This window comes from Schistocerca nitens, chromosome 9 (assembly GCF_023898315.1).
Source record: "Schistocerca nitens isolate TAMUIC-IGC-003100 chromosome 9, iqSchNite1.1, whole genome shotgun sequence".
NCBI lineage: Eukaryota > Metazoa > Arthropoda > Insecta > Orthoptera > Acrididae > Schistocerca > Schistocerca nitens.
This window is the reverse complement of record NC_064622.1, coordinates 283,210,593-283,238,297: the sequence shown is the minus strand read 5'-3', so window position 1 is coordinate 283,238,297 and position 27,705 is coordinate 283,210,593. Positions and strand designations below refer to the sequence as shown.

At 43.1% G+C, this 27,705-nt stretch overlaps 1 protein-coding gene across 3 annotated transcripts in view; it reads right to left on the bottom strand.

Moving 5' to 3' along the window:
* Positions 1–923: 923 nt before the first annotated feature.
* The window catches only part of LOC126203854 (alpha-tocopherol transfer protein-like), a 150,430-nt gene continuing 123,648 nt past the window's right edge, over positions 924–27,705 (bottom strand). For all 3 annotated transcript variants that reach the window (XM_049938227.1, XM_049938228.1, XM_049938229.1), the window contains exons 4-7: positions 27,349–27,607; positions 18,615–18,725; positions 4,173–4,275; positions 924–1,236 (exon numbers count right to left, since the gene is read on the bottom strand). In XM_049938227.1, the coding sequence (XP_049794184.1) occupies positions 1,085–1,236; positions 4,173–4,275; positions 18,615–18,725; positions 27,349–27,607 (625 nt within the window). In that variant the 3' untranslated portion in view covers positions 924–1,084. The remainder of the gene's footprint in view (positions 1,237–4,172; positions 4,276–18,614; positions 18,726–27,348; positions 27,608–27,705) is intronic.

Genomic DNA, 27,705 nt, shown 5'->3' with positions numbered 1-27,705 from the left:
TTGTTCGCGAAGCTACCGAAAGTGGTTGTCTGCCAAAACTAAGTCCACAGCGCCGCAGCACCGGGAGAAGCGGGAGATGTTCAATGCTACAGGGCGCGCATCCAACTCGCGGGTGAGCAAGAATACAAGAGAGCGGGCCCGGCGACGGGCGGCCGGGTATATTCGACGCACCACGCGGCTTCCTCCACCCTGATTGGTCAGGACCAAGCAAATCGTGCGGGCGGCATGGAACTTTCCAGAGCGTTGCCTGCTAAGCGACGCCTGGGGCGGCGTTACCTCGTAAGCACATGAGAGAAGCGCGTGATCAAGGTGCCCTTCCTCGATGCTGACTGCCTGTTACTAGACCGTGGGACGAAAGAATTTACAGGCAGCTAACACTGCCGGCCGTGGCTTGGCCGTAATGGAAAAATGAAGTTACCGGTTTGAGGCTCATATAATAAAGTCCCTTATTGTCTGGCTCATCCTTTACAATCTGTAACGCAACCATCTGTGTGTGGCGTGTTTATAATTATGTATTATTTATATTTTAGGACAATTAATCTGTAAAAAACACACCACATGTCATAAAGAAAGCATGTAAACCGTCTGAGGATGAATCACAACGATTCGAAACCGATAACGGTACCCTTTGAATAAAGGAACTGAAAGTAAATTTGTGGCTGGTTGCTGTCCTAACACCATCAACATTTGTCAACGGGATAGAAGCGAGAAGATTCAAAAATTGGTACTAAGTCAACATAAAATGGTCCGGCCCTGAAAGTCAACACAAATTGACAACAGGTATCAGTTTCGGAATGACTTCTATTAAACCTCAAAGCTCGTCGTTGCAATATTAATATTCTGAATTGGGACTTGCGGGGACAGTTATCAGCCTATGTGTTAGAATTTCAAAACAGTGATTGAAATTTAGGTAAAAAAATTAGTTCTACTCAAATGCATGTCTTTATTTTTGATATTTGCATGTAAACACACATTTAATGACACATCATATTACGGTCTGATTTCATTCGCTTTGGGAAGATATGTTTATACGGCAATTGAGCTTAAATAAAAGAAATTAAAAAAAGGAACAGCCGGATGGCGGTCAGTCCACGGTGAGTTGTCGGAAGGAACCCTCCAGACCGAAGAGGTCTGTCTGCGACTTGGGCTTGCCCGGCCGCTTCGACTCGTCCACGGCGAACTTCTCGTCCTCCCTGAAGTAGGCGGCGTGAGACTCGAGCCGCTTCTGGCAGGCGACTGCGGAGAAAGCAGGAAGCGTTAAGAGTGTGCGGCGCAGCCGGGTGGGCGGACAGGGACGGGAATTGGAGGGATGCTAGGAGAACAGTACCTGCAGGAGCAGGACAGAAATTTTTTAGAACTTGAACCCATTTTGACTATTTTTCGACCGTGACTGTCTCAAGGAATATGTAAAGGTTTTTTTAAATTACTGCTACCAGTCACAAATTTTGACATGTTGTATTACTTATTTGTTTGGCGACATGTTTCGATGTAATACTTCATCTTCAGGCTAGATGGCATTACAAAAACAACTTTACAATAAGGCCATATTGACGTTACATAGTCTTTTCGTAAACGCTGTGGTCATCCTGCTCAATTTGTAATGTATTTCATCTACCTACATCTGTAATACTATAAGAAGACATCCAGAATATAAAAAACTGGCATATTTTGCTTATTTTCACTCCATTATGTCATATGCTATCATGTTTTGGTGTAACTCCACAAACAGAGAAAAAATTTTTAGAGTACAGAAGCGTATAATAAGAGTAATGAGTAGTGTAAATCCAAGAACATCGTGTCGAAACCTATTCAAAGAATTGGGCATATTAAGCACAGCTTCTCAGTATATTTATTCATTAACGAAGTTTGTTGTAAATAATGCATCTCTTTTTCCAACTAACTGCTTAGTACACAGTATCAATGCTAGGAATAAGAATAATATACATAAAGATTTAAAATCACTTACTCTTGCCCAGTAAGTAGTCCAGTATTCAGCAACGCATATTTTCAATAAGTTACCAGCAAACATTAAGAGTTTAGTTTCAGACAAGGCACAATTTAAACATAATTTAAAAGAATTTTTGGTGGCCAACTCCTTCTATTCCATCCATGAGTTTCTCAACAAGTGCAGTAGACCATTTTAACGAAAATTATTATACTTCAATTTTTAACAATACTTGGTTGTGAATGATGGATGTATGGAAAGCAGATGTAAGTCTTAAGTCTGTAAATAGTGGAAGTTTAAGTTTAAATCTTGTACATAATCTGACTGTTTTTAACTGAGGATCACTGAAATGAATAATTTACCTTAATTTTTGACAATACTTGGTTCTAATAGCCAAGAAACTAGCAAATGTCTGAATGATGGATTTAATGAAAGCAGATGTAAGTATTAAACCTGTAAATATTATAGGTTTAAATTTAATTCATGTACATAATTTTACTGTTTACTGACTGAGGATCATCAAAATTAATGAAACTCAGGTTTTTCTAATTACGTTTTTTGTAATGTGTTTATCTGACATGTTCCACACCCAGGAGGATTCCCTCTTTTATGGGTCTATGGAATGAATAATTAATTTGATTTAATCTATGACAGGTAAACATCTGGCACCACATAGATCGACAAATCGATAGTCAAATCGAAACCAGCTGTATTTCGATCGCCATCTTGTCCACTGCAGTACAGAACTGTTTGTAATCGTGTTTCCAAGTTATTGCTAAGTTACTGAAAATTTGTGAACAGTGACCAGCAGAGCCACGGAAATGGAGGCATCCCAGCGCATCACAACGAGATTGCCACGCCAGAAGAAAAAAGTGAGTGACCGTTACAAAACATTTTCGTGCAAACACCAGTCCAACTTACAAAGTTACATCACCTCTTGCTAAGTTTTCTCTTCTTCCACAGGATGACCACAGCATTTACGAAAAGACTACGCAACATCAATATGATCTTATTATAAAATTGTTTTTGTAATGCCATTTAGCCTGAAGATGAGGTATTACTTCGAAACATGTCGCTAAATAAATGAGTAATACAGTAGTTGACTAAGTTTGTGACTGGTACTTGTAATTTAAAAAAAAAACCTTTACGGAAATTTTTTACTTGTTAGGGACGCTGTCGGCGAAAATCTATATTGAGATTCTTAATTTTATTCATAATTTGGCAGTGCGGACGTGTCTATAATGAGTACATACATTCATCAGTCACACATATTCGTCCTTAAATGTGTTGTAGTTGTTGTTCTTGCCTTTTCGGTCTTCAGTCGCGAGACTGGTTTGATGCAGCTCTTGACACTAGTCTGTCCTGTGCGAGTCTCTTCATCTCTGTATAACTACTGCTACATACTTCCTTCCCGTTTTTGAATCTTGGTTTGCCTCTAAAATTTTTGCCCGCCACGTCTTTCTACATTACCAAATTGACGATACCTTGAATGCTCATGTTCTCAACGAATCCCTTCTTTTAACAAAGCTGTGCGACAAAATTCTTTTCTCTCCAGTTCGGTTCTGTACACCTTTATGGATTACCTGATGCACTCATCTGAACACAAGACTTCTTCTCTTGCGCCACTTTTCAAAAGCTTCTGTCCCCTTCTTGTCAGAACAACCGAGCGAAGAGGCGCAGTGGTTAGCACATTGGCCTCATATTCGGGAGGATGACAATTCAGATCCGTGTCCGGCCATTCCAGTTTACATTTCCCGAGGTTTCCGTAAAGCGCCCCAGGCAAATGCCGGCATGGTTTCTTCTAAAGGGCGTGGCCTGTTTCCTTCCTCATCCTTGAAACTATCCAAGCCTGTACTCCATCTCTAATGAACTCGATGTCGGCGGGACGCTGAACCCTAATATTTATTCCTCTCTAACTGATCTGAATCGACTATCGTCCATGTTTCATTACCGCACACGGTTAAATTCCTGTCAAATACCTTCAGAAAAGACTTCCTGATACTTAAATGCACATTCGATGTCTTCAGTACTATTTTTCTTGCTACTCCCAGCCTGCATTTTACATCTATTCTACTTAGGACATCGTCAATTATGTTGTTGCCAAACCAGCAGAACTTCTATACTACATCTGGGCTCTCAAATAAAATTAGAGCCACAATGGATAAGGCACGTTCATTTAAATAGTTTATGGTTATGATGCCTAGTATGAAGAAATAATAAGTAATACCTGCGATTTCATCGAATGTTCCAGCGTCTCCACCATACTCCTTTGGTAAAGAAGACTTCGGGAAGAAGTCCAGAAGCGTGTCCACAGTCGTATGTAAGTGTATCTGCAACCAACAATACAGAATATTGTTACGCACAGTTTACTATACGTTCAAATATAATATAATTATCAACCCTCTCCAAGTTTCATATTCATTCAAATGTAACATGCTTAGCAACCCTTTTCCACAACATAGCATAACACTCAATTATATATGACACTAAGGCGTGATAATGGTTATTCAGTGAATATTTGCTGTGCCACACCTCTCATAAAAAAAAAAAAAATATTGTGACAAAGATTTTCGATAACTGAACCCTTCACAAGAAATGCAACAGAAAAGTATTTCTTTCTTGTAATTTTCGTCTACACATTTCGAACCTCTAATGTGTCCTCACAAAATGTTATGTTTTCGTATTAACGAGCACCCAACTGTCTAGACCTTTAGAGTCAAAAGTATAGAAAAGTAAACATTCCGACAATGCATACTTATTTACGCTACTGGCCATTAAAATTGCTACACCAAGAAGAATTGCAAATGATAAACGGGTACTCATTGGACAATTATTTTATACTAGAACTGACATGTGATTACATTTTCACGCAATTTGGGTGCACAAATCCTGAGAAGTCAGTACCCAGAACAACCACCTCTGATACGCCTGGGCATTGAATCAAACACAGCTTGGATGGCGTGCACAGGTACAGCTGCCCATGCAGCTTCCACACGATACCACAGTTCATCAAGAGTAGTGACTGACGTATTGTGACGAGCCGGTTGCTCCCCCACCATTGACCAGAAGTTTTCAATTGGTGAGAGATCTGGAGAATGTGCTGGCCAGGGCAGCAATCGAAAATTTTCTGTATCCAGAAAGGCCCGTACAGGACCTGCAACATACGGTCGTGCGTTATCCTGCTGAATGAAGGGCAGAGCCACGGGTTGTAACACATCGGAAGTGTAACGTCCACTGTTCAAAGTGCCGTCAATGCGAACAAGAGGTAACCGCGATGTGTAACCATTGGCACCCCATACCATCATGCCGAGTGATACGCCAGTATGGCGATGACGAATACACGCTTCCAATTTGCGTTCACCGCGATGTCGCCAAACACGGATGCGACCATCATGATGCTGTAAACACAACCTGGATCATCCGAAAAAATGCCGTTTTGCCATTCGTGCACCCAGGTTCGTCGTTGTGTGCACCATCGCAAGCGCTCCTGTCTGTGATGCAGCGTCAAGGGTAACCACTGCCATGGTCTCCGAGCTGATAGTCCAAGCTGCTGCAAACGTCGACGAACTGTTCGTGCAGATGGTTGTTGTCTTGCAGACGTCCCGCTCTGTTGACTCAGGGATCGAGACGCGGCTGCACGATCCGTTACAGTCATGCGGATACGATGCCTGTCATCTCGACTGCTAGTGATATGAGGCCGTTGGGATCCAGCACGGCGTTCCCTATTACCCTCCTGAACCCACCGATTCCATATTCTGCTAACAGTCATTGGATCTCGACCAACGCGAGCAGCAATGTCGCGATACGATAAACCGCAATCGCGATAGACTACAATCCGACCTTTATGAAAGTCGGAAACGTGATGGTACGCATTTCTCCTCCTTACACGAGGCATCACAACAACGTTTCACCAGGCAAGGCCGGTCAACTGCTGTTTGTGTATGAGAAATCGGTTGGAAACTTCCCTCATGTCAGCTCGTTGTAGGTGTCGCCACCGGCTCCCACCTTGTGTGAATGCTGTGAAAAGCTGAATATTTGCATATCACAGCATTTTCTTCCTGTCGGTTAAATTTCACGTCTGTAGCACGTCATCTTCGTGGTGTAGCATTTTTAATTTCCAATAGTGTATATATTTTTCCTTGTTGTTAGCGGAGACTCATGCGAAAATTTTGTTGCACATTCACTTATTGCAATACTCCGTCTTTTTTGAACCCACTTGTTATTAAGCTTCAGAAAATGTAAACAAGAAGTAAAAACACCCTACGTCAACTATCCGTCAATTTGGCACAAAAATTCTGGTGGTAAGTTCCTATGGGTCCAAACTGCTACTTGTCTTGCACACTACTTAATCTAACTTAAACTAACTTACGCTAAGGACAAGACGCACACCCATGTCCGCGGGAGGACTCTAACCTCCGACGGGGGGAACCGCGCGAACCGTGACAAGACACCCTTGACCACGCGGCTACCCCACGCGGTTAAAAATTTTAGCTTTAACTTGTAAATATCAAAACGTAAAATCATATTGTGTGTATCACACAGTGAGGCGACAAAAGTCATGGGATAGGGATATGCACATACAGAGATGGCGACAGCACAGTGTACTCAAGGTGTAAAAGGCAGTGCATCGGCGGAGCTGTCATCTGTACTCAGGTGATTAATGTGACCTTTCAGGCATTACCTTCCACCAGCGACAACGCATGGGCCGTCGGCCTTCACTTAAGGATCAAGAGCAGCGGTGTTCGCGCAGAGTTGTCAGTGCTAACAGACAAGCAACACTGCGTGAAATAACCGCAGAAATCAATGTAGGAGGTATGACGAATGGATCCGTCAGGACCATGTGCAAAATTCGGCCTTAGTGGACTATGGCAACAGACGACCAACGCGAGTGCCTTTGCTAACAGCACGACATCGCCTGCAGCGCGTCTTCTGGGTTCGTGACCATATCGTTTGGACCCTAGAGGACTGGAAACCACGGCCTGGTCAGATGAGCCCCGATTCCAGTTGGTAAGAGCTGATGGTGGGGTTCGTATGTGGCGCAGACGCCACTTAGCTGTCGACCCACATTTCCAATAAGACACTGCGCAAGCTGGGGTTCGCTGCTTTACTACGTGTGAATCTATGTGAAGATTCCATTTCACGGCGAATCGACGAGGCTTGGACTCAGAATCTCGCTGGAAGTCCCCTGCAGCAATATTGAGCCATGCTGCCTGTATAGCCGTCCATAATTGCGGAAATGTTGCTGGTGCAGGATTTTGTGGACTAATTGAACTCTGGATTATGTCGCATAAATGTTCAATGGGTGGGCAAATCATTCGCTTGAACTGATCAGAATGTTATTGAGACCAGCTTGCGAACAATTGTGGACCACTGACATGGCGCAATGTCATCTGTAAAAATTCCACCTTTGTTGGAGAACATGAAGTCCATGAATGACTGTAAATGGTCTCCATGTAGCCGAATACAACCATTTCCAGTCAATGATCAGTTCAGTTGGGCCAGAGGATCCAGTCCATTCCATGTAAATACCGCCCACATAATTATGGAGCCACCATCAGTTTGCGCAGTGCTTCGTTGATAACTTGGGTCTATGGCTTTGTGGGCCCTGTGCCACATTCGAACTCTGCCATCAGCGCTTACCAACTGAAATCGGGACTCATCTGACCAGGCCACGGCTTCCCAGTCGGCTAGGGTCAACCGATATGATCGCGAGCCCAGGAGACGTGCTGCAGATGATGTCGTGCTGTTAGCAAAGGCACTCGCGTTGGTCGTCTGCCACCATAGCCCATTAACGCGAATTTCGCGAACTGTCCTGAAGCATACGTTCGTCGTACATCCCACATTCATTTCTGTGGTTATTTCATGCAGTACTTCTTGTCTATTATCACTGATAACTCTACGCCAACATCTCTCCTCTCGGTCGTTAAGTTAAGCTGTCAGCCACTGCTTTATCCGTGCTGAAAGGTAACGCCTGAAATTTGGTATTCTCTTGACACTGTGGATCTCAGAATATTGAATTCCCTATTGATTTGCGAAATGGGATGTCCCATGAGTCTAGTTCGAACAACCGTTCCGGGTTCAAAGTTCTGTTACTCCCTGTCGTGTGGCCATAATCACGTCAGAAATTTTTTCTAATCAACCATATGAGTACAAATGACATATCTGCCAATGCACCGCTATTTTTTTGCCTTGTGTACGCAATACTACCGCCATTTGTATATGTACGTAACGCTATCCCATGCCTTTCCTCACCTCAGTGTAACTTCACAAAATAAATACAACTAGACGACTACAGCAACAATTTAATATCCTTATTTTCAGTCCATTCAAGATTGCGTCAATCCCTTAAAAAAATTATATTTTCTGAGAAAGCTAGTCTGCTACAGCTTCGATTGGAGTAACTTCATGGATCTTTGAACCGAATATGTTAACGGTGAATTTTTGTTTTGTAAATAAAAAGAGCCTTTTATTGCTGCACTTTATTTTATTTCTCCCAGACACGTTTCGTAATTTTAGCTTTAAGGCATCTTCAGTGGGATCTAGAATGATACAGTTTTATTTTGATATGTGTTATTTGTAGATTATAAAACAGTTCACTCTCGTTTTCTTTGTAGATAAGTGATTAGTTACAGTTCTTCGACTTTTTGGTTGGCATCTGCGTTTCCTGTCATCTGGTTATATGCTGGATGTCGCACCACAACTTCATTCATGAAAGATAAGCAAGTTTATATGTTTTAGATTCGGAACATAAAACGTTATTATGTTTCGTAAATGAAGTTGTAGTGCGACCTCCAGCATGTGACCAACGGAGAGGAAACGCAGATGCCGATCAGGAAGTCGAAGAACTGTAAGGAATCACTTATTCACACATAAAACGAGAGGTGATCTGCCTTATAACCTACAAATAACACATAAAAAAACTGTATCATTCCAGATCCCACTGAAAATGTCTTAAAGCAAAAAGGCGAAACATGTCTGGGAGAAATAAAAAACAGTGCTCTTAGTGTGTAGAAAGTTCTAAGTTCCTAACCGAAAGATGGTTACAGTGATATGTATACTATTTGAGCAATAATTAGGAGATGGATCAGAATGTTGTGGCCGAAAATAACCAATAGATCACTTGTCACTGACTTTCCCGCTGATTTGAAATGCCCCAAAAACAACAAAGTCTGTGTCGTGTCGTCGACCCCTCGTTATAGATGGGGGACACAATATGATACGTGGAAAAAGAGTCGAAGTTAAAAGAATGATGTAGTAAGGTAAAAGATAACGACACAATACATTTTATTTAGTCCTGTGATGAGAAAATTAATCTGCGGGCTTCTGGGATTAGAATAATAATAGAAATGTTACGCAGGCGTACAACTAAGGGGAAATAAATGCTTTGACTAGACAACATGCGTTTCATTCCTGTTCCGAACAGCGTACAAAAAGGAAATGTGGGCGTATTCAACCTACATCTCATAAACATACAGGACTAATTTGAAACTGTTCTGTCGGAAAAGTACTTAATTTTTTTGTATGTCAAACCAATGCATTCAAACGAAAATCAGATTTGTGTGAGCTGTACACGTTGGTATGAGTACGGTTGTAATTTAAGAGAAAATTAATATGGTAACCGAGTGAAAGAACTACCCATAATCACATTAGCGGGACTAATGCCTCTTCTATATGAGTTGTGTTTCTGCTCTTTGCGTCAGTGTACTGCGAGTCCCAAATGCAAATTTACGAACTGATAGACGAAGATGAACTATATAAAAACGAAGGTCCACGAGCGTTTGACGTCACGGAGGTAAACAGCAGCCCAAGGACAGATAGGCTATGAAGCGGTCACAGGCAGCAGAGAAGTGAAGGCTACTGAAGGCAGTATCGCTGAGCATATACAGTCAAAATCTTTTTTAATCACGTTAAGATTAACAACTAATGCATTTCAGAGCGGGAGACGGAATTACTCATTAAATGTTTACGATTTTGCTGTAGTCTCTCATAATATCGTAATACACTCCTGGAAATGGAAAAAAGAACACATTGACATCGGTGTGTCAGACCCACCATACTTGCTCCGGACACTGCGAGAGGGCTGTACAAGCAATGATCACACGCACGGCACAGCGGACACACCAGGAACCGCGGTGTTGGCCGTCGAATGGCGCTAGCTGCGCAGCATTTGTGCATCGCCGCCGTCAGTGTCAGCCAGTTTGCCGTGGCATACGGAGCTCCATCGCAGTCTTTAACACTGGTAGCATGCCGCGACAGCGTGGACGTGAACCGTATGTGCAGTTGACGGACTTTGAGAGAGGGCGTATAGTGGGCATGCGGGAGGCCGGGTGGACGTACCGCCGAATTGCTCAACACGTGGGGCGTGAGGTCTCCACAGTACATCGATGTTGTCGCCAGTGGTCGGCGGAAGGTGCACGTGCCCGTCGACCTGGGACCGGACCGCAGCGACGCACGGATGCACGCCAAGACCGTAGGATCCTACACAGTGCCGTAGGGGACCGCACCGCCACTTCCCAGCAAATTAGGGACACTGTTGCTCCTGGGGTATCGGCGAGGACCATTCGCAACCGTCTCCATGAAGCTGGGCTACGGTCCCGCACACCGTTAGGCCGTCTTCCGCTCACGCCCCAACATCGTGCAGCCCGCCTCCAGTGGTGTCGCGACAGGCGTGAATGGAGGGACGAATGGAGACGTGTCGTCTTCAGCGATGAGAGTCGCTTCTGCCTTGGTGCCAATGATGGTCGTATGCGTGTTTGGCGCCGTGCAGGTGAGCGCCACAATCAGGACTGCATACGACCGAGGCACACAGGGCCAACACCCGGCATCATGGTGTGGGGAGCGATCTCCTACACTGGCCGTACACCACTGGTGATCGTCGAGGGGACACTGAATAGTGCACGGTACATCCAAACCGTCATCGAACCCATCGTTCTACCATTCCTAGACCGGCAAGGGAACTTGCTGTTCCAACAGGACAATGCACGTCCGCATGTATCCCGTGCCACCCAACGTGCTCTAGAAGGTGTAAGTCAACTACCCTGGCCAGCAAGATCTCCGGATCTGTCCCCCATTGAGCATGTTTGGGACTGGATGAAGCGTCGTCTCACGCGGTCTGCACGTCCAGCACGAACGCTGGTCCAACTGAGGCGCCAGGTGGAAATGGCATGGCAAGCCGTTCCACAGGACTACATCCAGCATCTCTACGATCGTCTCCATGGGAGAATAGCAGCCTGCATTGCTGCGAAAGGTGGATGTACACTGTACTAGTGCCGACATTGTGCATGCTCTGTTGCCTGTGTCTATGTGCCTGTGGTTCTGTCAGTGTGATCATGTGATGCATCTGACCCCAGGAATGTGTCAATAAAGTTTCCCCTTCCTCGGACAATGATTTCACGGTGTTCTTATTTCAATTTCCAGGAGTGTAGTTTGAGTTATTACATTCCTCTTTTTGAGGAAACGTTCTTAAAGAGTTATATAAGGGATTCGACAGGATCAGAGGCATGCGTACAGAAAGTGTTGGAGGTATGTCTTTGAGAAAGTCACCATACGGCGTCACCGAACATCACACAACCCCAATATTTTCTGTTTTCTACATTCCACAGAGTCTCGAATCCTGTGGGCTAGTGGCGAATACAGAGAGAATATCCGAGGCATTATGGATTCTCTTGGTGCAAACTAGATTTGGAATTAAGCAACAACACACTTACTTTTCGGTTACGTTCTTGAAATTCGTATAATAGTGGCTTTTCTTTTTTCCTTAGCCATAAAGCACACAAAGCTGTATTCCACTTAAAAATGGGTTAAGGCCGAAACAGCATTCACGAAGTTCATAAATAATTTCTTAAATGAGAGTGGGCTCTCATTAGTAGCCGTAACGCTGATGATAAGAGATTGAAATGAGTAGTTGTAGAATTCACTGACTATGCTTTGCATAGTTGTTTTGGAGAGCCAGCCGCATCTCCTGCAGTTTCCGTATTGAATGTATGTCGAACTTACTACAATTTCCAACATTCCCTGTGGACATAAATTCGAAACGCAGATGCCGCACTTCTATGTGCTGCCGACGAGCACTTTCGAAAAGCGTCGTAAGTCTGAAAGATGTTCAGAACGGAAAATAAAGGTATGTAGTGGAGTAGAAGGCGTTAAAAAGAAAGATATTTATTGCAGTTCAAGGTGTTCAAGGATTTCTAAACCTTTCACCTAGCACGAGGACCTATTGCAACTACAACAGATTTAATCAGACAGTCAATTCATCAGATCCTGCTTTCATATATTAAACAAGTAAGGATTGCACAGTAATCAAAAGATTGTTGAAAACTGGTAATTTTCTGACTTTAACGATGCTTAAAGTTATCACCATAAAGTGCCGCACAGAGCACAGTGGACGGCGAGAAGTTAGCTAGTTGTGTGCTTTGTGTATCATTTTCAGCTACGTCCCTGACTGATTTATCGAGACCTGGTTCTCTACTCTCTTGAAGTGGTGCACACTACAGAGTTACTTTCCTGTGTCTGCATTTGTAAATACGCATGACGTATCAAGAATAGTGCATCCTGGGAGCAGTTACTGTTTGGGAGACAATGAGCGATGGCAGTGGAGGAATTTTTTTTCTCTGAAACCTGTGCCGCGAGCGGCGCTGTCGTTCGTCGTACGTCTTCTCACATCTCATTACTGTGCAACACTCCCATGCATTTCAGTGGGATCCAACTAACAGGACGAAAGACATCAGAGTGTATTTAGTAAAGGCATCAGATCATGCCTTTGAGTTGGTAGTGGTCGTTTGTGAGGGCTCTGTTGAGCAGGAATCGACATACAGGACTTAACTCTAGAATCACTGTGTGCGAAGCCACCACTTCCGTTCACCGTGTGGCCATAAAGAGTGCGGGATAAACATAGAATGTTATCTATCCTATTTATATGTTATTCCTGAATAATAATGGAGATTTTCTTGAAGTGGATCAATGACCTCGAACACACAACTGTCACTTTCAACGTGCTCTCCCTAATGTTCGTTAAGTCCCACTGGCAGTATATTGGCCCGACCTGTTCTTTACTGAACATCGTTTGTGTATAATATGACGATGAATAATAAGGTGTTTTCTGCATTGTTGGAAGCATCTCTTGACGATTAGCGTCTGCAGATAGGAGCAGCGTGGGGCGACATCCTCTAAGATGGCACTCAACGCCTCTTCGATAGTATGCACAACTGAAAGAATCTAGTGCTGTTATGGAAGTCTATACAATGTGATTATGTTGAAGTGCGTCAACAGGCATATGACGCAGTAATTCTGTTCATAGTCAATGCTCAGCTAGTTTACAACATGCATAAAACGTCGTTAAAGTGCGGTCTTTTCAGCGTTGATAGTTCATTCTCCACCAGCGTAGTTTCGGTTTCCTAGTGACTGCAAAATATTATTATACTGCTATCAGGATCTCTTATCTTTCATCTTCCAACTTCTTAATTTTCGCCTGGTGTCAAAAAACCGAACTTCAGATTATAGCTTCCTATAGTTAATATACAGCGTGTTTCAAAGTCTTTGCATTAGTTGTCTAGAGTGAAGGGGAACAACTTCTGTTCGAGACAAAATGTTCGCTGACGTTTTCTGACAACGTTAGGCCTCCTTTAGTATGCAGCGGCCCTGGGACTACGAGATTACACCGAACTAACAGGGTCTATTCACCAGATACGCTGCAAACTACCTACCCCAGTGAATGATTTTCAACCAGAAAACCTTAAGAATGAATGTCTCTAATAAGGAGACAACATTTTCGTAATTTTTGTTATTAACGGTACGTGAAGTTAACTCTAATATAAATCATCCAAAGCAGTTCGACGCAACTCTAAAACATTCGCTAGGAAATCGAGTCTGAAGTTTTCCGAGTGGGTTTGAGACCTTACACTAAGGTCGATTTCTATACAGGCCACACGGCTGTGTGGTAGAATGCTCGCCCGCCACGTGGGGCGGACCAGGTTCGATTTCTGGCCGGCGTAGAATTTCCAAACCAAGGTACGTGTTCCACGAGCATTTCCTTGAAGCGTGAAATACTTAAAGAGGAAAAAAAAATGTTCGCTGACGTTTTCTGACAACGTTAGGCCTCCTTTAGTATGCAGCGGCCCTGGGACTACGAGATTACACCGAACTAACAGGGTCTATTCACCAGATACGCTGCAAACTACCTACCCCAGTGAATGATTTTCAACCAGAAAACCTTAAGAATCAATTCGTAATGTTTTAATGGAAACAATCTTTATTAAAAATCTTTTTCAAAATATAGGTAATTAAGAATTTTTATGGAAACTGGCGTTTTGTGGGTGTACATTTTCACGAAAAATGAAAATTAGATATGTATTAATGAGAACACATTTAATGAATTTTACATATGTATAATGTAGGTATACGAAACTAATAGAAAAAAAACGAAAAAGATAATGACAGAAAGCAAACTCGATCCAGCTATTGCAAGACTGACGGAAATGTATACCTTTGTTTAAAGGTATGCATCGATCAGGAATCGAAAAGGCCTGCCACGTAGTAAATAAGCATTCTACCAGACAGTCACACACTGGCCATCGAAAAAGTCGACCTTACTTTCCGTTTTTAAAGATGCTTAGAAAACTTAAGAGTCGAGTTTATCGAGAATTTTTGAGTGTTCCGTCAAACTGTTGGAGAGTGTTAGTATTGGAGTTCTGAGCTTCACGTACGGTAAATACACAAAAAATTACAAAAATTAGATTGCTTTGCGGTATCTTTATAAGTGGAAAAGAGGTTTTAGAAGCAAATCAGGTAATTTAATTTTCCTGCCCCTAACCTCTTTCACACGGAGCAGGTGACTGCATTGTAGGCAGCACAGAAGGCGTACCAACACAGCAGTGTGTCTATGCTCTGACGCCTCTCAGAGCATAACCAATAAGGAGGCCTAGCATTATGGGGAAGCGTCAGTGTACATTTGAAGGGCTCGGAGAGATATAGTCATAAGCCACAACTTTCACGAAATTGAGTTTTTCATGTTGCGGCATTCTTAACAACGTCTTCTTCACAATGAGTTGAAAAAGTTCCGTGTTACTGCAACAGATGGCAGACTATGACGGAGTGCAGTTCTATGCTGTGCCATTTGGTGGTAGTTTCAGAAGATACATAGTCACAAGCCACGGCAAAATGGCAGGTGGGTCAGGAACGTCTGAAGCGTCTTCGGGTCTTCAACGAATATTTGACACAGACAGTACTGGAAGTGAAGAGCTTTACCCTTTGGATCCTGACAGTGATGAATCTTGGCATCCATTCACCAGCAGTTCCAGCTCAGATGATGTTTCGGTAAGGAAATAAAACGGTTAATTTCTGGTGATTAATTTCCTGTGGCTTGTGACTTTGTTTCCCTCAACATTGGCAACGCATTTGACAGCCATCTTGTGTGTTAATGATGAAACTTGATGGGCACATTTATATTACTGCTTAATGGTGCAATAATGTAGTTTGAAAGGCAAAAGATGTGTAAAAAATATTGTCTCATTAATGTGATTTTAGCGAAATTTAATGTTTTGTGTGGCTTATGACTATATCTCACGCAAATTCTTAGACCATTTTGCTCTTCATATTATACCTTGAAATAAGTAGAATAAATGAAGAATCGCCCGAAGAACCAAAGCCTTCACGGAAAAGAAAGCGAAATATTGATCAGTGGAAGAAAAATAAAGTAGAACGTCGACGAAATGCTGGTCAGCAGTATAAGCCTTTAAAAACCCACAAGACTGTTCAGGCTGGTACTATAGGAAGTCCCCGTACTTGTTCAAATAAATGCTTCACAAAACTGCTTGCAGAGGAAGAAAACATTTTTCATTCATTTTGGGACAAAAGAAACTTTAACGCCCCGAATACTTACCTGATGAGCTGTATGAAAATGGAATCGAAAAAGCGGAGGTTTGTTTACTATTTGAATACAAATGGTTTAATATTTTGTACATTTATTTCATTTTGTTATATTTGTCATAACTTGTTTCAAAGCTATCCAAAAAAGACTTCCAAGAAAATATCATCCAGGGATGATACATTTTCTTATAATGTGGGGATATGCGGAATAGAAGTCATGATCTGCAAGGAAGCTTTCCTAAGGGTTCATGGCTTACAGATACATGCACGAAAAGTGAGAAATTTGCAACATCAAATGAAGCAGGGATTTGCAGTGCCAAAAGAAGATGGGAGAGGTTTGTATGTTACTCTGTGCTATAAGTTAGGGATGTACTCAAACTGAGTACTATACAAATATTTCTATTAGGAAGAGGATATAAGCTTATCTTTTTTTCTTTCAGGAGAACATGGAAACTACCCATATAAATTTCAAGACGAAGCTGTACAAAGTGTTAGAGAACTTCTCAACGCCATACCGAAATACAACAGAACCCCAATAAAGTGTATTTGTATTGTGATCTCACAATTGCTTCCTTTTTTCGAGATAAATACTCACAATACTGCAAAGAAAAGCAGGTTCCTGCAGTATCTGAAAGTAAATTCAGAGAAATTTTCGTATCTGAATTTAACGAAGGCTTCAAACTACCAAAAAGTGACACCTGTTCAAACTGTGATGGATTTCTAATTGCAATAAATGACCCAGAATTATGTGCAGCAGAAGTCACTGAAAAGAAACAACAATATGAACTGCATCTCAAAAAGGCTGACAGAGGACAAAATATGATTGCGTCTTTAACTGCTCTGGCTAAAGAAAATTCGAAAGAGCATCATGTGATAGCAATGGACATACAGCAAACATTCCCCACACATAAACTAACAGTAGGTCCAGCATTTTACAAGAGGAAAATATGGACATACAACTATGGCGTCCACGACTGTGGATCAAATAAGGATTATATGTTTCTGTGGAGCGAGGAAGATGGAGGACGGGGTTCAGATGAGGTTGGGAGCTGCTTATTGAAGTACTTGGAGATAACTAATCCCCAGACAAAACATCTCCACATAAACAACTGCAAGGGTCAGACAAAGAATTGGACTATTATTGCTTTGGAAAGGTCCCTTGTTGCTACCAAAAGATTTGATTCTGTCCAGCATTACTTCCCTGTGGTAGGTCACACCATGCTACCTTGCGCTCGTGATTTTGGTTGCATTGAACGGTATGCAAGAAAAAGACGTCCAATAGTGTACACTCCAGATGAATGGGCAGAAGTAATAAAATCTGCGAGTCCAAAACATTTCATTGTAACTAAAATGGAAAGAGAAGACTTCAGAAGTTTGAAAAGCCTGAAGACATTGACCTCAAAAAGTACAGAATCCACCTCTGGAAATCCCCACCATTTCAGTGAAGCTACTCAATTTAAGTTTGAGTCTGAAGATCCCTTCAAGCTAAGAGTAAAGCACTCTTATTCAGACATAGGAGCTTTCATGTCAGTGGATATTCGTGTCAAAAAGAAAGGAAGGCTAGTTGAACCAAATCCATATCAGCTGCCAATAAAGTACAGAAAGCCACTACCAATTAACCAGAAAAAAATTGATGATGTACTGTCTCTTATGCCATATATACCTGCAGCAAATCAAGATTTCTTTCGGTCATGTACTGGAAATAACATGTACAATAATGAGGTAGAGGAACTTCCTTGATGTAACTGTATACATGAAAAAGTAATTTATACATCTCAGATACCTGATATGTATATATTAATGTGTAAAAATTATATATTCTGCTTGCTGTGTAAGAGTAGTTAAAATAAATCCTTACAGATCCATACATTATGTTTTAAACAATTTTTTGGGAGATATAGTCATAAGCCACCGTTGACTAATTCTTAATTAGAATCATTCTAAAAATAATATTTTACAGCATGCAGAGAGTTGCCTATTTAACAGCATGCTTCGCAAGTATTAAGCAAGTGTTTGCAGTAGAAATAAGGTTTCTATTTTGTATTAAACGTTTTCAGACCTCTATGGAACTTTAAACTCACTGTATCTCAAATTTAGTTCGATGTGGCTTATGACTATATCTCTCCGACCCCTTCATTTCGTCTCTGACAAAAGTTATTCCCCGTGATGTGATCTATCACGCCTAGAAGTCTGATGCAAAGACTTGATACACGCCGTATATATGGTCTGTGTAATGTGGCAAATTTGATCTCTGTTCCGTCTGGGTGATTCTGGTAACTGTAGGTAGCTACTATCCTGAAACGAAGTGCTAGCAAAAGTATATATAACCTTACGTAACTTATCTTGTTCCAGTCTCTTAAATCACGACTAATTGTTCAAAAATAGCTTGTAATTTATGTCACTACTATTATAATAGTTGCTAACATTATGTCTTCATGAAGTGTTAAAAATGGAAGAAAAGTGTATGACAACATCTTTTTATCGTACACTTTTGTTAATGTACATGCATAATTTTCGAGGTACACCGCCAATTTTGATTTATCTTTTAACAATCCGGATCGCTATCCCTATCAACCTGATCTCTCTCTCTTTGTTTTCCTCTCTCTTTCTCTCTCTTTCAAAGACACACACAAACACACACACACATACACACACATACAAAACGCTTTTGCTTGGATGCGAAAATGTGCAGCACTGTGTAAAGATAGAAGAATCACTTGTATACAGTACAGAAAGCAGACGAGTGTAGCGGACCACGTCAGGGGGAGAAACTCATTCTGCCGCCTGACAGACGTGCGGTACCCACCCTCTTCTTGAGCTTGTCCTTCATGACGGCCTGGAACAGGTTCATTACAGTCTCGTAAGAGGGTGGCGCGTGTACATAATGGATGCCCTTCAGCCGCAGTGGGTAGCCTTCCTGAAAGACAAAACAAATAACTCAGTAAATGAGAAAGAACAGATTATATCGATTCTCGCCAGTGAACTGTTAGAACAACATCGGTGCTCAACATCAGCTTCGTGGTAGTAATTTTCAGTTGGAGGACTATGTTTTATACGGTTAACTATGGATGACCATGATGATTAATTGTAAAGTTACTCCTGTTTTGTAGACGAGAGTGGCATGTAATGCCAAAAGAATACATTGTATCACACAGTAAAGAAATGTTACAAGATGTCCTCAATCCTTTTAGAAACAGACACTAGATGCACATGAATTTACTATAACCTTGTATCTAGCATCTTCTTACCCTAAGGTAAGAAACTCAACACATCTCGTATGTTTCCTGACGGAGACATCGCGCTGTTTACCACACAACCGGTTTCGAAGACAGTTTTACCAAGGTCAAAACGATGCATACAATTAACTGGTGCTGATACACTTGTCCTCTTCGTAAGTTGTATTGCGCTGGGCAGACGCACTGCAGCACGTTCCATAAACGACCATCCAGAGCTTGTTAACCGCGCAGGTGGAGGAACAGAGCACTCTACCATTAAGAAGTCCGCCGGCCGCGGTGGTCTCGCGATTCTAGGCGCGCAGTCCGGAACCGTGCGACTGCTACGGTCGCAGGTTCGAATCCTGCCTCGGGCATGGATGTGTGTGATGTCCTTAGGTTAGTTAGGTTTAAGTAGTTCTAAGTTCTAGGGGACTGATAACCACAGCAGTTGAGTCCCATAGTGCTCAGAGCCATTTGAACCATTAAGAAGTCCTTACCAACCTTGTGCCCAGCGTGGGAGCACGTTGTGAGGTAACGTGCGAGTTGTGGCGCCCTAGAAATAATCTAAGTTCGGAGTTGGCGTGGCCGCACGGGCCGCTCAAAAAGCTGGGGCCCGGCAGCGGCCACGTGGTGCCGAACGTTAGCTGAGCAACAGGGGCAGCCCCAGAGCGTGGTCCAGGGAGCGCGTGGCTGGGACTTGTACCCCAGGAGAGCCAAAGATGGCGGACTTTGTGAAACCTTAATGGCAGACATTTCACAGTTCGTATAGAAATTAATAGTAGCCAGATGAATCATGATAACTCAAAATGAAACATGTACTTTACCATTATTTTCACGACGATTCTGATGGTGTAATCAGATTTTCAATATCTTTATTAGTTTAAAGTTTAGTATCTGACTGTAAATTATACAAGTAACACTCAGCAACGAATTTCCAAAATCCAAACGATTCATCCGATTTCGTAAATCGACGTGTCTTTAGAAAGGTATTAGTGTAAACCTAAATGGGTATAAATTACAGGCATGTAACTTGAATAGTACGTGAGTTATTGGAGATCAAAGTGGTCGACTACTATTGCTCACGTCAGGCTATAAGTACTCCACAGTTACACGAAAAAGCGGTAGCAGCATGCTTAGAAATATATTTATTCATCTATGTATTTGTTTGTATCCGATATGTGTTATTAATGAAGAAATTGGCGAATTATTTACTGTGTTTTAGAAAACACAGAGACATTAGGCCAGTGGCCTACTTTGCTTGCTATTCCTTTGATATATGTCTATTTATATATGACGGTAGTATCTGTTCCCGAAAGAACAGTTACCGTTGATGACCATGCAGCTTTGATAGAATGAAATGATAATTAAAGGGACACCCTCGCTGCAAACAGGCGTTTATATACTTCATTGGGGGCATGTTGAAAATGTGTGCCCCGAACGGGACTCGAACCCAAGATCTGCTGCTTACATGGCAGACACTTTATCCATCTGGGCCACTGAGGGCACAGAGGATAGTGCGCCTGCAGGGACTTATCCCTTGCACGCTCCCCGTGAGACCCACATTCCCAACATGTGCACGCCACTACATTCGTAGTGCGCCTAATAGATGTTTGCCCATCATACTCATTACTCGTGGCAGATTAATCTACCAAGTCCAGTACGAGCTCGGGCATAGCGTGTGAGTTCGCACAAGAAGGTCAATGGCCAGGAAGCCATATTTTAACCCTGCAGGCGCATTATCCTCTGTGCCCTCGGTGGAGTCTGCCATGTAAACAGGAGATCCCGGGTTCGAGTCTCAGTTGGGGCACACATTTTCAACATGGCCCCAATGAAGTATATAAACGCCTGTTTGCAGTGAGGGTGTCCATTTAATTGTCATATGTCTATTTAATTTATTAATGTATCTAATAATGTGTGGTAGAGCGTGTTTATAGTCCAGCCGTAGGAATATTTATTTAATTTCAAGTTATTTAAATGTAAAACCAGTATTCAGAAAGTGTTTTATGTTTGTGAGTATGCATTGGTTTGAAGACACGGTGGGAGCGGTCTAGCCAATCACAGTGCTCGTGAATGAGGAGACTCGATAGAAGTGGGAGAACGGACGGGACAGGACACGGGAAGTGCTGGACAGTTGGCGGGAGGACTTGGTCTACGGAGCAGTTTGCGCGTGGTCGCGAAGGATAGAAATATTTCGGAGTGCCGACGTGTGCTCTTGTGTGATTTCCGTGGCTTCTGCAGTGAAGATGTAGTATGCGTTCAGAAGTGAATATCTCGCGAGCTATGTTGTTGTCAATAACTAATTATGTGAAGTAGGAATCTATTGTTTCCCTGTTATTCAACTTACATTTTATTTAAATGCTGGACCATCAACACCAATAAGTGTTTTGCAGAAATATACCGCATTCTCAAAAGTGCTTCTCCTATCGTACTCATCATTTACAGTCGTTAAGATAGTACCTGCAGATTTTATTTAACTGCAATCTTACATTTATAAATTTGTGTGTTTAACTCGTAATTCGCAATTACCGAATGATAGAAACCTTTCTACCATTCGATTCATGTGTATAATTTTATCGTATACTGTAGACTCAGCAGTATTTGGCCTGTAATGCAGCAACTTCGTATCCCAGCCCCTACACAACGCAACCAGCCAAAACATTTAATATTGCAACTCCGAGTCGGAGGGTACGTAGTTGAGGGCTACCATCACCATAATTTAATTAATATTTGAAAGCCCGCAACGTTAAGAGCATGCACTGCCGCCCGTGGCGATCACACGCCCTATTAAGAACCATCTCCCGTTGTTTTTAACGTCCAGAAGGCCATAATAACTAGCGGTAAATTCAATGTAATTATCGTCTATGAATAAGAGTGTCATTTCTGTCCATCTCACTGCACATTTCTTTCAGTTCCCTTGTGTAGTGTAATGAAGCAGTTCAACTGCGCAGTGACTGAGAAATGTAGATGAGCACAGGTGGTCTTAATGCGTTAAAAGAATCAGAAACTTACTGTAGGCTGTTCCGTGAAACTTCTGACTTCCAGCTGTAGGAAGTCAATTTCTACAACAAATACACTACTGCCCATTAAAATTGCTACACCACGAAGATGACGTGCTACAGACGCGAAATTTAACCGACAGGAAGAAGATGCTGTAATATGCAAATGATTAGCTTTTCAGAGCATTCACACAAGGTTGGAGCCGGTGGCGATACCTACAACGTGCTGACATCAGGGAAGCTTCCAACCGATTTCTCATACACAAACAGCAGTTGACCGGCGTTGCCTGGTGAAACGTTGTTGTGATGCCTCGTGTAAGGAGGAGAAATGTGTACCATCATGTTTCCGACTTTGATAACGGTCGGATTGTAGCCTATCCCGATTACGGTTTATTCTATCGCGACATTGCTGCTCGCGTTGGTCGAGATCCAATGACTGTTAGCATAATGTGGAATCGGTGGGTTCAGGAGGTTAATACGGAACGCCGTGCTGGATCCTAAAGGCCTCGTATCACTAGCAGTTGAGATGACAGGCATCTTATCCGCATGGCTGTAACGGATCGTGCAGCCACGTCTCGGTCCCTGAGTCAACAGATGGGGACGTTTGCAAGACAACAATCATCTGCAACGAACAGTTCGACGACGATTGCAGCAGAATGGACTATCAGCTCGAAGACCATGGCTGCGGTTACTCTTGACGCTGCATCACAGACAGGAGCGCCTGCGATGGTGTACTCAACGATGAACCTGGGTGCACGAATGGCAAAACGTCATTTTTTCGGATAAATCCAGGTTCTGTTTACAGCATCATGATGGTCGCATCCGTGTTTGGCAACATCGCAGTGAACGCACATTGGAAGCGTGTATTCGTCATCACCCGGCGTGATGGTATGGGGTGCCATTGGTTACACGTCTCGGTCACCTCTTGTTCGCATTGACGGCACTTTGAACAGTGGTCGTTACATTTCAGATGTGTTACGACCCGTGGCTCTACCCTTCATTCGATCCCTGTGAAACCCTACATTTCAGCAGGATAATGTACATGTTACAGGTTACATGTTACATGTCCTGTACGGGCCTTTCTGGATACAGAAAATGTTCGACTGTTGCCCTGGCCAGCACATACTCCAGATCTCTCACCAACTGAAAACGTCTGGTCAATGGTGGGCGAGCAACCGGCTTGTCACAATACGCCAGTCACTATTCTTGATGAACTGTGGTATCGTGTTGAAGCTGCATGGGCAGCTGTACCTGTACACACCATCCAAGCTCTATTTGACTCTTTTCCCAGGCGTATCAAGGCCGTTATTACGGCCAGAGGTGGTTGTTCTGGGTACTGATTTTTCAGGATCCATGCACCCAAAATGCGTGAAAATGTAATCACATGCCAGTTCTAACATAACATATTTGTCCTATGAATACCCGTTTATCATCTGCATTTCTTCTTGGTGTAGCAATTTTAATGGCCAGTAGTGTACTTCGACGCTATAGCTCGGGGCCATCATTCGACTGAAACTACAGATTGAAGATACACGAGGAGACATGGCCCTAATAAAGCAGAAGCTCCACAGAGCATTGTCCCGTGTTACTGCACCTGATTAGAAAAAATCTGGCGCAACGATCTGCGAAATATGTTACTTTTTATGTGTATGAGAACGACGTCTTTCGCGACGGCGCTGTTGTATAAAACATTCTCGGACTTTTTGTCGCGTTAGTTGACGTTAAAACATCGAGCTTTCGACGATTACCTCCGTCGTCTTCGTCAGGAGCAAATCACTGTCAAAACTGCTGCTGTGGTTGTCTCTAATTGGTCGTTAATTACGTCATGCTGTCGCATGTGATGTCAACGTCTGCGCTGGTGACGCCACCGTTCCCGCCATAGCGTAAACATTGCGATGAATATGTCTAGCTCTTCTCTGAAGATGTGTGTCATATGAGTTCTTAAAGTGTCATGTAAGAATTACCTCTGGTTTTTTTCTGAATTGAATTTAGGGGCTGTTGGTCTACTAAATTTATGAGGTTAGGGGACGAAAAATTTGTTTTCATATAAACTGTAATGAATTTTCTCTAAATCATTTTGTTGATTAATGGTTGTCCTATGTGTTGTCTAAGCTGAGTGTAAAGCCAGGAGAATTTATTTTAACCTGAAATATCTTGTTTGGAAGACTTTGCAGTCGTTTCAAATACGTGTCGGAGCCATTGGCCACACTTCCGAACCATACAAGGTGGCCGAAAATAAGAAGACGCTCTTACAGAGCGGGTACAGATATTAGATGAGCCGCAACCCTTACTTACTTGCGATATGCAAGACTGTAGTCTATAGTAAGTCCGTTCCAACAATTCTGAGATCGCGGATTTGGTGCTTGACCTTGGTGGTGAACGAAATTGCTCGGCGTTTTTTGGTACTGAATTTCACCTCGCTTACAGTGCGCAATCAGGTCCATTTATCGAGATGTCTCTGGACGTGCATAACAATACAGGGAGTTTAAAGCGAAATATTAAATGTTTTAGGACGTGCTACCAAAAACTAAGTCGAATGAAAGCTTCCGTATAGCTATGTCTGATTTCTAGTATTTACAGAGATACAGCTGTTAGAATGTAACTCAAACAAATACTCACAGGAGGTGTTAGTAAAGGCTAAACACAAAAGTTCATCGTTTATTTTCATAAATTCCATCTCTGATTTTATTGCACTTTCGAATGCTCTTAGCCGGTCGCTGTGACCGAGCGGCTCTAGGCGCTTCAGTCCGGAACCACGCTGCTGCTACGGTCGCAGGTTCGACTCCTGCCTTGGGCATGGTTCAAATGGCTCTGAGCGCTATGCGACTTAACTTCTAAGGTCATCAGTCGCCTAGAACTTAGAACTAATTAAACCTAACTAACCTAAGGACATCACACACATCCATGCGCGAGGCAGGATTCGAACCTGTTACCGTAGCGGTCGCTCGGTTCCAGACTGTAGTGCCTAGAACCGTACGGCCACTCCGGCCGGCCCTTGGGCGTGGATGTGTGTGATGTCCTTAGGTTAGTTAGGTTTGAGTAGTTTTAAAAATCAAATGGCTCTGAGCACTATGGGACTCAACTGCTGTGGTCATAAGTCCCCTAGAACTTAGAACTACTTAAACCTAACTAACCTAAGGACAGCACACAACACCCAGCCATCACGAGGCAGAGAAAATCCCTGACCCCGCCGGGAATCGAACCCGGGAACCCGGGCGTGGGAAGCGAGAACGCTACCGCACGACCACGAGATGCGGGCTGAGTAGTTTTAAGTCTAGGGGACTGATGACCTCAGATGTTAAGTCCCATAGTGCTTAGAGTCATTTGAACAATTTTTTCGAATGCTCTTGAAAACACAGTGTGTAGCAGAGATGAGTCATATGTGATCTAACGGGTCCAAAGGAACGGTTCACCAAGATGAACGGAACGAGCGAGGAACGAATTCTAAGCAACGGTCTTTCACAGTTCACTTCGGTCGTGGCTTTCTACTTACAGTTCCCGGGAACGGGAAACGGTCGGTCTCGTTCCCGAACGGCACGTCGGCCGGTCTCGTTCCAGCGTCGCTCCTGCTCGCGTCTGTCTCGGTCTCGGTCGGCCAGACTCGTCCTTCTTCGCATGGCCACTCGTTGCAGCTCCACTGCCGACTGCTCATAGTTCAGTATCAAGTTGTTGTTCGTTTCGTTCGCTTCGCACGCCCATTCTAGATCTGTTTCAAACCTTTTACTGACCTCTGAACTTCTGGTTCTTTTCCTATTCCATTCAGCGTCCACGACTGGTAATTAAAGTGTATTTTGTAGTTACATAAAATTACGTGGTATGTAATACATACATCTTTTCAGGTAACAAAACGGTGTATCAGCTTACTTCACTATTTCGATAAACAGCAGAAGAAATACTTGTAAAAAAGGACGTTGGCACGGCACACACGAGTGGCCATTTTCGGTCTTTTTTTATCCAAGGGAAAAGAGCATGTTCATTGTTATGTAAGGCAGACCATCTTACAACGGAGTGAAGCCCGCGCTTCGTAATAGAGTGTATGATGCCACATTTTGTAAGGAGGACCTGATAACTCCTACAATATTATTTCAGTGGTACGGGGTGGTGCTCGAAATATCGGCTCCGAGTACTAGACTGCTCATTGTCGCTTACCTATCGTCATCTGTTGTTTCGAAGGTGTTTGCATTAGCTTATTTGATATTTCTTAACCGTCTAATTATTACATGTTATCTATTCTGCTCGAAGCGGCCAACAAATAGTGCGTAATTGGCAAGCAGTCTGTACTCGGGGCCGATTTTTCGTGCGCCAGCTTATATTATTTCACTGCGATCAGTCACATAACGCAGCAGCTGGCTAATCGAGATGTTTGACAGAATAATGAAAATTACAAGTGCATGAAAATTTTGTTATGAATAAAACTTCTCTACTCTTCAGTCACCTATGCTACTAATTTTCAATTTTTCATAAGAACCATATACCAAGCACAATGAACGGTGAACGAGTAAAAACGAACGGTTCCCAAAAAAGAGCGATCACCAGTGAACTATTTACCGAGGATGAACGACTCTGCCCATCTCTAGTTTGTAGCACTTCTGTGATCACCTTGATATTCTTTTAGGGGGGCGGCGCTAGTCATAATCCGAAAGATCAGTACGACTATTGTGTATGCTTTTTCTTTGTACATTTCCCCTTTTAGCCATCCCAGGTAAAGGGTCCTGTACGACGATGTGGCAACACAGCATGCCCAGTCAGTCTTGAAAATGAGCTCCCAGCAATAATAGAAGATGTTCCTTTGGCTACGAGTGTATGACCCTTGTACTTGACGGAATCTTGCACATTCTATTCGTCAAGTGACGAATCATCTGCAGCTGATATTCACTGGAAGATGGACTGGCAGAAATTGTCACGATTCCTGGTAACCAAGGTACTTCGACTTTACGTTTTTGGCTTTTTGCCTATGGGCATGATTGAAAGATTAAGTCTATAAAGAACAAAGTAAACACAAGAGTTTCGTTGATCGCCCGGATTATGAACAATTCTGTCTCATAAGAGAACGCCAGGTGCCCATGTGGCAACACAAGGACCAGAGACGTTGTTCGGTAGCAAAGAACTTTGCATGAACTGAATCTATTGTTAAACACTTGATCTATGCCGGGATGTGGATGCATCAATACGGGCTGCAGTGTAGCTTCAGCCTGTCGACGGCCAGAAAGTGTACTGCCTAAATATGAGTTACAGAAATAGAGTTTCTGTGTCAGTACGACCGAGATCTGATTGATGAGTCAATGCACCGCGAAAACAGGAAGCTGCTCACACTAAACGACGAGTTTACCTGACTGCACGTCATGACTCTCTTGACGAACCACGGCGTCAGCGGCGTGGCGTGGCCCAGGGTGACGTCCTTGAGGTCGATGATGCCCACCTGGCCCGCGATGACGCCGGCGTCCTCGTCCAGCATCATCACCTCGGTGGACATGAAGTTCAGTTTGAAGCTGCGCTCGGCGCCAGCGCGGTTCGGTGCCATCCTGCCGGCGCGCACCACCACCGCCAAGCGGCCCTCCAAGTCCGGGCCAGGCAGCATCGTTATCACTCTGCAAACAGGCAGCACCAGTGCAAACCCTACATCTGTAGAGTAGAGACGCCGATTTATATCTGCGTCTACATACAGCGGATGCAAACCATTACAGTT